Consider the following 10,586-nt stretch of genomic DNA (forward strand, 5'->3'; position numbering starts at 1 on the left):
CACAGCTACAACTGGGAGGGAAGGGAGGGAGCACCAAGAGTGTCATGCCTGACTTTGTTAGGCTTTTTTCCTTTGTGCTGCTGAAACAATGTCTGAAGGTGTGGTGATGATGCTTGGGTGTGCTCTATTGTGCTGCTCATCCACTACACAGAATACTAATGCATGCAGAAGTGCAGGTCAAAGCAAAGAGTCTGGGGCTGGATCACTGTATGACATGCTTTGGGAAGATGACTTAATGCTGGCTCATCTCAGTTCCTGGACAGAGTGTGATGGGGCTGCAGGGCCATGCTGAATGGGCCTGGTGCTTTCGTATGTGTTGCCATGATTACTCAGTTAAAGACTGAGGGGAGATGGAGGTGTCTCGTGCCTTGCAACACTGTCCATCATTCTGTAAATGAATAGTCAGGTCTGCTTTTGTTCTATTTAGAGTAGCTAAATGGATGTTTTCCTGTTCTTTGGGCCTGTGGGAGGGAAACGCCATGTGATGTATGAGAGTTTCTGATCTGTCTGTGTTGTTCACTTCTTCCAGGGCAGGAGGGGTATGAGAGACAGGAGGGGTGGCGAATCACAGAGACGCACCAGAGCACAGTGTAAGTTACGCTCTGCCTCACTCCTACTACGGAGGCTTTTCTTCCTTAAAAGGGTACTGACATGTAGAAATCAGCCAAAAAGTATTTTAAAGGCCAAGAGTAGGTTTGTTTGCTACGCCCACTTCTGAGTTCCTTTGCCAAATTCTAGTCACATTTTTCTATCTGATAATGGGTTTCTCTCTGCTCTTACTGTGCAAAAGCTACATGCAAATAAATTAAACTTGCTGCTTACTTTTCCTTGTTGCAGCAAACAGATGGGATAAAATCAGCCTGGCAATTGCTAGATGAGTTGGAAGAATATACACTGCACCAGTGGTGCTGGTGGCTGTAAAACCATTCCTGATTGTTTAACTCACTTATATACACTATCACTGAGCTCTGTTTAAATAACATTTTGGAATTGAGAAACATTGCTCATATTATGGCCATACCCTCAGGACCTTCGGCTTTTCCTGTAGAAACAGGTCGCTCTGTTTCTTCCACAAGCCTTCCTGCACCCACGGGCGGAAGGGATGTGGGGAGTGTCATCATTTTAAACTGAGGCTTGTTTGTAAGAGCACAGATCTTCCTTGTTCCCAAGGGTGGGTGGAAACAGCGCCTTGTACTCATTAACCCATTCGTTAGGAAATTACTGAGTTTTGTTTCTTTATCCAGTCCAGTGTTATGATCTGGTGATCTCAGCTCTTCCTCCCTGTAAGTGTGTTTTGATGAGGAGTTTTTGTAAGAGCTCTATAACAGGAGAATGGTGAAAACCTGATTACCTTATTACTCCTCAGAGAGAAAAATACGTAGGTAGACCAATGTGAGGATTCTCTTGCCTGTCTTTACCAGAAGATTTCTCGAGCCTTTCACCAGAGCAGGATTTACTTTTGTCTTTGTAAAAGGCAAGTTCTGCCTTTGGAAGACGACTTGTGTTATCTCTTGTCTCTCCATTCAGCTCCATCAGATGTGTCCACATACATTTATGATCCCGAAACTGGGAATTACTACGATCCCATAGCTGGAACATACTATGACCCCAGGACTCAGGTGAGCACGTAGGAACCAAGCTTTATATACTTACAGACTGCCCTTCTCTGTAGATTTTGCAACTTGAAGAGGGCTAGCATAGGGCAGCTTAGAGGGAGCTTTGTTTCTCTCAATTTTCTGACCTGGATAAATGAGTTCCATATTCTGAAATCTCACTTTAATGATCATCTACACAGCAGCTGTGTTGAATCATTTACTGTGGCTGCCTCCTTGACCTCTGAAGCCTTTGGAAGGCTTTTGATCTACTCTTCATTGCACAGATTTACAGAGAGAGCATCCATGCTCAATTTTACTGAAGGCATGTTATGTGACTGTACATAAAGATGGAGAGCAGAGCTCTATTTTTGTCTCTTTGCTCCCTGAGTCTGGCCAGAAATAGTTACAAGGATGCCAAAAAAGAGCCATCTGCTAAGGTCCTCTGGGACTGTCATCTTGTTTTCATGCAACTGAAGATGCCTGTGCTCTGTGCAAACAGGGCAGTGCTCAGATGACCTGGCTGTAGTAGACAGTCTGCTGCCCAGCAAAGTCCTGAAGCCTTTGCTTCAGCTGTCTGAGACTCCATAGTCCCTTCTCACTGTGCTGGTCTCCTTTGCCCTATAAAGATAATAAGTCCAGTAAGAAGACTGAAAGGTTTTGGCTAAGTTTTCTTTCTTTGCCTCATTCAGAGAGAAGTCACAATAGACCGAGAACCATGCTCATCACCTCCAGAGAACAGAAAGAGGCAACATGGAAGCCAAGAAAGGACGAGTGAAAGGAAGGAGCCACACAGCAGGGACAACAGGGACAAAAAGGAGAAAGGGAAAAATACTTCTGCCAAGGTAATTCCCTGCAGTAGTCAGAATGGTCTGAGATCTGAAGCTGGGACATCGAGGTAATAATACATGTTAGGAATAAAGTGAGTAATTATTAGAGGATTCAAAAAGGGAGGGATGGTGATGAAGTCCAAGTGATGAAATTCATGGGGTCACCAGCAGGTCAGGAACATGATTCTGACCAAACAGGAACAAGTTCCTGAAATTTTTGCCTTGTGACTTGAAGTCAGGGCTTCTCATCCCTTTCTTATAATAAAGGATGGAGAAACATCTGCATAATTGAGACTGGCACTTCACTCACGCTACTGAAAGTACCCAACTGTTGCAACAGAGCAAGCAAAATAGTGGTAAGGGTGTTTGAATATAGTCAGATAGTAACAGTAACTGCAGTTCCTGCCCCCTCCAAACATCACAGACATGAGGATGAGGCAAGTGCTGTAGATGTACTGCAAAGGTGAACCAACATCAAATGTAGATAGGAGTCTGCGTTGGGCATTCTTTACAATACATCCCAGAGTCCAGCCCCAGTCATGAGTTAGTGCTAATTTAATGCTAAGCAAATGTTGTCTCCCCAGTTTGCAGAGGCTGGGATTAGCTACCAAAATTGAAGTCTAAACATGGGTGTTTCAATCTGGATCTCCCTCAGCCACAGTGACATACGTTCCCTGGACTGAGGAATGCCAGGAGAGTTGGTAGAAGTGGTTTAGTCACAACTGTAGAAACTTTTTCTTCCTTGCCTGCTCTGCTCTGTGGCATGTGTTGTCCTAGTGAGCTGAGACCTGAGGGGTATAATTGACTCTAGTGTTGGTACCAGCCTAGGAAAGACATTGGTCTTGGCTGATCGGGGTGTGAAATCATCCTCAGGAGAAATCCTCCCACTGTTTTTCTCAGCTGTCTGGTTTCTGGATGCTCAGTATTTGGCTTCCTGTTTGCTGTTTGCACCCCAGCTCTGTGCTTATGGTGGTCTAATTCCTAATCTTGGGTTTTTCAGAATGAACCTGGGGAGGAGAGGTTCTTCACAGAAGACGTCTTCAAAAAGCCATTGCCACCCTCTGTGAAAAAGGATGAAACTGCAGGCCTGGTAAGATGTTTCCTAGAGCTTCACTTCCTCCAGTCAAGGCACATGTAGCTAATGAACCACTAAACTAGATCGTGTCTGGGGACTCAGGTCAGTTTTCTGTAAAACTTGTAGACATGAAGCATCATCCCAACTTTCTGTTTGTGCTGCTGAACACACAAGTGAGCATCACAGGTTCATCCTGTTGTGGTGCTGGGTAACAAGTCTTTGGTGTTCTCTGTCCAGAAGATCTTGAAGCCACAGAGCTGCATTGAGCCTGGCCATATATTATGCCATAGATACAGCAGGAAAAATAAGTGTCATCATTACTTCTCCCCACCTATAGTACTTTTGCTTGATGGCTTTTCTCACAGGGAAGCAAGACTGTGCAGCACTGTGTTTCTGTTCCCATGCTGACTGGCTGCAGGGGTTACTTTGCACTTCCCATCCACATCTTTTGAGCATATGGAGGTGCCTAAATGTGAACTGGCCCTGTGCCCTCTCCATTGCTGGTCTAAGGCCACTGGGAGCCCGGTCAGCATCACAGTCCAGCAGAAAGTGAGTGAAACAGCTTGGCGAGCTGCTTTAGCTGCCTCTGAAACCAGCAGCGTAGCTCCAGGAGAAATGCTTCTGGTGATGCCTGGAATTGGAATGTCTCCCACCAAAACCACTTCTTTCAACTGCCTGGTTTCCCTGGAGGTTTCTTACATGGGTGATTAGTTTGCTGCGTGCACTGGGTTCACGCTGTGGCAGTCTTAACACCTAATCTTGGCTTTTTTAGAATGACTGTGGAGAGGAGAAGTTCTTTGCAGAAGATGTCTTCAAAAAACCATTACCTCCCTCTGTGAAAAAGGACGAGAGTGCAGCCCGGGTAAGACATTCTATAGGAATTATGCTTTGATCAAACCTGGATAAGTGTCCAGGGAGCTCACCCAAACCTGGCTGTGACCTTGGGTGGCAGAAGTGCCAGTTTCTCATGCTGGTGGAGGAAGAACTGGTGATTGAATGGCAAAGGCAGTTTGCTTCATAAGGCTGAGCTTGTCTGCAGGATTCTTGCATGGTGAAACTTGTTACTGGCATCTAAGCAGGATCTCTTTGCTCCAGAGAAACTCTTGCATCTGCCTCCAAACTAAGGAAGGGAAAACATCTCTAATCTCCATTGCTGGAGAATGAGATTGATAGCCACTCCATGCCAGATCACCACTGCAATTGTCAGCTTCTCATGCTTAGATGTGTGGCAGATTGGAAAAGCCTGGCAACAAAGCATAGTCCAACTTGGGAATGGAACAGCTTCTACTCATTGGTGCTTAAATGCTAACCAACCTGCTTCTTTCCATTCCTTGCTTATCCTGCTGCTCTCTTGCTCTCGAGCTAGAATGGAGACAGTAGATATTGTGGGGATTAAGCCCCTGGCATGGGAGAGCAGTTGTGGTGCTACAAATCGTCAAACTTCCTGCTTCTTCCTGCAGCCCAAGGTGGTGAACCCCCTGATTGGTCTTCTGGGAGAATATGGTGGAGACAGTGACAATGAAGAGGAGGAGGAAGAAGAAGAGCAGGTGCAGTGGCTGCCATCTCCTCACCCACCAGCACAACGCGAGGAGCAGCCGAGAAGGGCCAAGGCCAACGATGACAAACTGACTGACTGGAACAAGCTGGCCTGCTTGCTGTGCAGGAGGCAGTTTCCCAACAAGGAAGTGCTCATCAAGCACCAACAGCTCTCCAACCTGCACAAGGTATGGGGAGCTGGTGGCAATGGGAGCTGCGCGTGTGATGTCAGCTGCCTTTGGCTCAGCAGCTTTGTGATGTACGGGGGAAATGTGTGGGAAGAGCCATTCTGAGTTTGACAGAGTAGCAGGCAAAGTTCCCATGAAAGCTCTGCTCAGAGCATTGTGTGAGCTGCTTGCTCCTGCTACAAGAGTGCCATAACATCAGGGTGGGACTTCTTAATGAGCTATAGTGAGAAAGCTCAGGGCTGGGAGAGTGGGCTGCTGGTACATTCATGTGTGGTAGCAGTAAGAACTTAAGGAATACCTTCCTGTGTTCTGTGCTGCCTTTGAGATCTTGCTTCTAGGAAGACCAAACTGCTTGCATGCTATAATAGGACAATAGGACGGGTTGGCTCTCCTGCTGTGATATAGGACAGGCTCCTGATCCCTATGGGTAGGCCAGGATGTGTTCGTGGGAAGGTACTGCACCTGGATTAGTGCAGCTGCAGGAGCTTGGTGCATTATTTGTACTCTTTATGGCTACAGCAAGTGACCCTGACAGCCTGTGTCCTCTGCTGACTCTGGTTCTGTTATCTTCCTTCCAGCAAAACCTGGAGATACATATGAAGATCAAACGATCTGAGCAGGAACTGGCATATTTGGAGAAGAGGGAGCGTGAGGTGGGTCTGTGGTGGTGGGTGGATTTCTGTTTTCTAGGGAGAATATTGGTCTCAGACATGACCTCCTCCACTTACACACTTCTTCCTATAGCCTGGGTCTCTGCTGCCTCCCACAGAGTCTTGAACTGTGGGCACACACTGTATTTGGGCCTGTAAATAGTGTTATAGCTTCAAGAGTAGGTCTCCTTCCTCCCAGAAGGATCTGAGTGGTGGTTTTCTTGTCCTGCCAGCCTGTGCTGGGCTCTGGGCTTTGTGGAAACCAGATTTCTATTTAAAGCTGGTGCAGTGTATGGGCAGCTGCTGCTGCCTGGCCAGGAATGGCAGAGCTGGAACACTTAGTCAGAAACTAGCAGAGCTGCTCCTGCTGCCATAGCAAGAAGGCTGCAGCCACAGACCTGGATCTGCCCAATAGATACCATCAGGACAGAATAAGTGCACTGTGGGTCCTAGAAACATCCCAGATCTGTGTGTGCCCAGGATAGATTTCCACATGCCTACATAACCAACCCCTCTAGAGCGTCCAATCCTTTGTAGACCCTGTGCTTAATTTGTTCTTTCTGTTACAAAGGGGAGATTTAAAGACAAAGGAAATGACCGGAGGGAGAAATTCCAGCAGATGGATTCACCAGAGAGGAAACGATTCAGATACGATCGGGGCCCAGAGAGGTAATGGTTACTTTTAAATTAAATTAAATTAGATTAAATGTCTTCAGGGCTGCTGGTGCCAGCGTGGCATGTGCTGATGGCCAGGGCCAGAACTGGCCAGTGGGGTGGATGCTGGAGAGAAATAGCCAAGCTGTGGTTCTTGTGGATGGAGTTCCTCCAGGCACGGAGCTGTTGTGCTACAGGACTTCTTGGGGAGGGCAGCAGAGGGTGAGCGTTATGTAGTGCATGGAGGTCAGGGTTGAGGGAAAAGCAGGGACATACTGACAGATACTGAATGGCAGGTTTGAGTGTGCCTGGACAGGCACAGGGAGCAGAGTGCAGTCCATTCCCATCCACTTCATCCTTAGGTCATTTGCTGACCTGCTGTCCCGGTGTTTAGCTGTTGGAAGAAGGAGCAGAGCTGTGTTTCATCTGTTCTTCTGACTCAGAGGAATGCTGGGAGCTGGTTCCATCTCATTCAGAGTAGGTGGAGGAACAAAGTCTGTGCTGTTCCAGTGGGCTGAGCAACTGCTGGGCATATGTTGAAGGCAGAACTGGTTGTGTGCCTGTTCCCTTCTGGTATAGCACCTCAGAACTGGACTTTCCCTCCACATCTAGCAGTTGTCTTCTTTTGCCTCTGTTTTCTTGGAAAAGCTGTGGATAAACTAAAGTAGTTCGTGTGCAGTGTCAGCAGCAGCCAGACAGCAGAACTTGCCTGAATATCCAAAGCTATTTTTGTACAGAGCAGTTCTGAAAACTCTGAACTGTGGTCTTGGATGAGTAATGACCAGGTGGGAGAAGGGGTGTCCACTTTAAAGCTGCAGTGACCACGGTGCTCACAGCACTAGCAGAGAAGAAAGATCTACCAGAGCAGCTGGGATTGTGCTTCACTTTCTCACTGTTGCTAAAATTCAAGCATAGAATTTTGGACTTCTTGCATTGTAAATATTTTGGGGGCTGAGCTCATTTCCTGTGCCCTCATGTATTATCCCTTGAGGTGGAGCAGGGAGTTCCATGGTCAAAGGTGTCTGAACCCTGCAGTGTGTTGGTTTCCTTGGGCGTTGTACTTCTTGCAAGCAACTTGAAATACCCCTCAGGAGAGGTTTGAATGTCAGCAAAGGTGTTAATAGTGGAGCTAAAAAAACTCTGGCATGCTTTCAAAGCGTTGTGACGCTGAGCAATTGATTCTGCCTCCTTTCCAGTGACTATGACCCGAGGATTGACAGTAACAACAAAGGAAACCGAATGTTGCAGTCCACAGGGTGGAAAAAGGGCTTCGGTCACAACCAGCAGGGTACAACATCACCAATGGAGGTGAGTCTTACCTTCCCATCATCAGAATGAATCACTGCTCTTCAAGTTGGTGATGTCTCCCAAGAGAGCTGGAGGCAGTTTTGAGCTTTAACAAGAGTCAGGATGTGAGACTGGGCGCCCACTTAGCAGAGCGGTGTGTGCACTGAGTGATTTTGCAGGCTGGGAGGGTCTGCAAATGCATTGGCAGAAGAAAGGAATTAGAGTCTATGTGGATCTGTAGGGGTGGAAAACAGCAACAGTGAGTAAGGAGGGAGTAAGGATCTAATTAATACCTGTCTAAAGCCAGGCTGGGGTTTGAATAGGCCACCAGCTCAGTGCTGTGCAGCCAGGTAGCTCACACACAGTCACACTGACACCATAGGGGGGTACAAGGGACTGAGGCTGCTGTTATGCAGGAATCTACCCAGTGGGCAGCCCAGGCTGCCCAGGCACAGCAAGAACAAACAGCCTGGGGCAGGGGCAAGCACTGAACCACTGTATGGTGTGTTTGTCTCCTGACTGCCTTGCTGTGTGGTGTTAGTGCCTCTCTGAGGGACAGAGAGCAGAGCAGCTCGCCTTGTGACATTCAGCTTGCAGTCAATTATATCATTAAAAGCAAATATTTGAGGCTTTGTGACGTGTATTTGCTCGAGCCCACACGCACAAGGGAAGCTTCCCACTTCAGATAGCAGGGACGGGCCCCAGCTGCTGCTCAGTCCTCTCAAAGAGTTTCCTGTGGCCATAAAATGGGCTCTGTTGTTGAGCTGGCTTCAGGGATGCGCTCTGGGCGGTCTGACCTCCAGTCAGGCCTGGATGGGAGAGCTGCTGCAAGGCACGGCCCTCGTGCAGCTCCTACAGGCACTTTGCAAAGTGTCCAGAGAGAGATGTGCTTCCTTCCCTCTTCCAAATCCTGCTGGGCAACGCCGTGTGTCCGCTTCTACCCCAGCACACTTTGATCTCCCAGCCTAATTGATCACATCTCTGGTATCCAGAGAAGTCAGACTTAAAAGCAGGAGAAACTTTCAGTCTTGGGCCAGATCTCCTGGGTTAACTCTTGGCAGGTATTACTGAATAATTCAGACGCTGGCTGCCAAAGCCGGTCGTTAAGAACTGGTTGACTTTCAAAGTGAGCTACTAGATTCCATGGGAACGCTGTTAGAAGAGAGAACTGCTGAGCTTGTGCAAGTACAAGCAAACTGCAGACGGCTCCCAGGGAGCCCAGCTCTCACACTGGTGCTTTCCTTTGCTCTGTTTCCATCCCTGTTTGCACGTGGCTGCCTCCTGTCTGCTGGCACTGCTTTGGCTGCCTGCTCCAACCCTACCATGTGCAGGTGCTGTGGTTTGCTTCTCACTGGGTGTTTGCTGGCCCTGTTTTTAGTGCCTGCTGAGGCCTTGACTTTCACCCCAAACTGCTTTTAGAAGAACGCAGCTTTTCTTCCCCATCCACGTGGGAGCAGTTGGCCGTCCTCAAGCAGTCCATGGGGGGAAGCAGAAATCCAGGGGGGGACTGGCAGGAATCACTAAGATACATTGTGATTGTGGGGGGCTTTATTTCAGGCAGAGAATCGGAAGAGGGGACCTGGCCTTGGGGCACAAGGGAGGCCCAACAGGAGGCAATCCAATGAGACCTACCGTGATGCCGTCAGGAGGGTGATGTTTGCCCGCTATAAGGAGCTAGAGTAAATGGTGGACAAAAGCCCAAGCCTGTCTCCCATCTCTCATCTCTTTCTCTGTGTAACGTTCCCTCGGGGTTGGGTTGTTTTTTGGTTCCTTTGTCTTTGAATTGTTACTGGGTTTGCTGCTAGGTTGTTTTTTTTAATAAAACTGAAAATTTGTCAGTGCTGCCTCTTGCCTGAAATGGCGTTTGTTGCTTTGGAGGATTTCCACTGCATTCAGCTGCCTGCTGGAAGGGCCTGGAGCCTACGTCTGTGTCAGGGCTGGGTGCTCCTGGCGCTGTGTGCTTGGTGGGGACAGGGAGCAGAAGAAACAGCCCCAAGACCTGGCTGGAAATGGGGAGCATTTGGGATTCACCCTGGCCTTTAGTGAGGGCAGCCGTCCTGTCCTCAGCAAGTGCTGTTCATGCAGAGGCAGCTCCTGGGACAGGGATGTGTCCAGGGCAGTTTGGCTGAAGCACGATGAAAGTGAGTATATGTGTGTGTGTGTGTGTGTGTGTGTGTGAGCTCAGCTGGGACAGCACTGCTGGGCTGAGTGTGACCTGGGCAGACCTTGAGCCCAACCCACAGCAGGTGGTGATGGAGCTGCCCTGACTTACACACAGCTGCTGCTTACACACCAGAGGAAGACAGCAAGACTGGGAGGTAAAGGACCACCTGCAGCAGCCAACAACTTGTGAAGCAGAGGACTTGTCAAGGCTGCATTTCTCTGGCACAGGTAACCCAAGAAAGGTATGGAGCTCTGCTGGTACCTCAGTGATGCACCCAGCCATGGAGGATGCAGGGAAACCTGTGGTGCTGGTGAGTCCATGGCGTGAAGCTCGTGCACCCAGGGCAAGGAGCATCCTTTATTAAGGGCTGGTAGGCAGCTCTCTGCTGCTGGAGACCCACTCTGTGCTCTGTCTTGGGGCTCCAGTGCAAAGCCAGGGAGAGGAGCTGCTCAAGGAGGTCTGTATGGAAGTTCAGGTGGGCCTTAATGCTCATGCCCTAAAATGAAGGCATTTATTCAGCAGCTGGGAGCAGTTTGGGTCCACGGAGCAGGAGCTCAGTTAGAGTGGAACCAGAGAGCAGGTGGATCCCCAACGAGAGCCTTGGGGCAGC

The 10,586-nt window shown here is 48.7% G+C and overlaps 1 protein-coding gene across 2 annotated transcripts in view; it reads left to right on the forward strand.

The window, feature by feature from the left end:
* RBM6 (RNA binding motif protein 6) overlaps positions 1–9,650 on the forward strand; it is a 48,508-nt gene extending 38,858 nt beyond the window's left edge. For both annotated transcript variants that reach the window (XM_085516551.1, XM_015874601.3), the window contains exons 14-23: positions 530–590; positions 1,528–1,619; positions 2,285–2,437; positions 3,423–3,512; positions 4,270–4,359; positions 4,958–5,221; positions 5,800–5,874; positions 6,443–6,540; positions 7,722–7,833; positions 9,370–9,650. In XM_085516551.1, coding sequence (XP_085372677.1) covers positions 530–590; positions 1,528–1,619; positions 2,285–2,437; positions 3,423–3,512; positions 4,270–4,359; positions 4,958–5,221; positions 5,800–5,874; positions 6,443–6,540; positions 7,722–7,833; positions 9,370–9,495 — 1,161 coding nt within the window. In that variant the 3' untranslated portion in view covers positions 9,496–9,650. The remainder of the gene's footprint in view (positions 1–529; positions 591–1,527; positions 1,620–2,284; positions 2,438–3,422; positions 3,513–4,269; positions 4,360–4,957; positions 5,222–5,799; positions 5,875–6,442; positions 6,541–7,721; positions 7,834–9,369) is intronic.
* The last annotated feature ends 936 nt before the right edge of the window (positions 9,651–10,586 follow it).

Source organism: Coturnix japonica, chromosome 15 (assembly GCF_054131305.1).
Source record: "Coturnix japonica strain WE chromosome 15, WE-NBRP24, whole genome shotgun sequence".
Taxonomy (NCBI): Eukaryota; Metazoa; Chordata; class Aves; order Galliformes; family Phasianidae; genus Coturnix; species Coturnix japonica.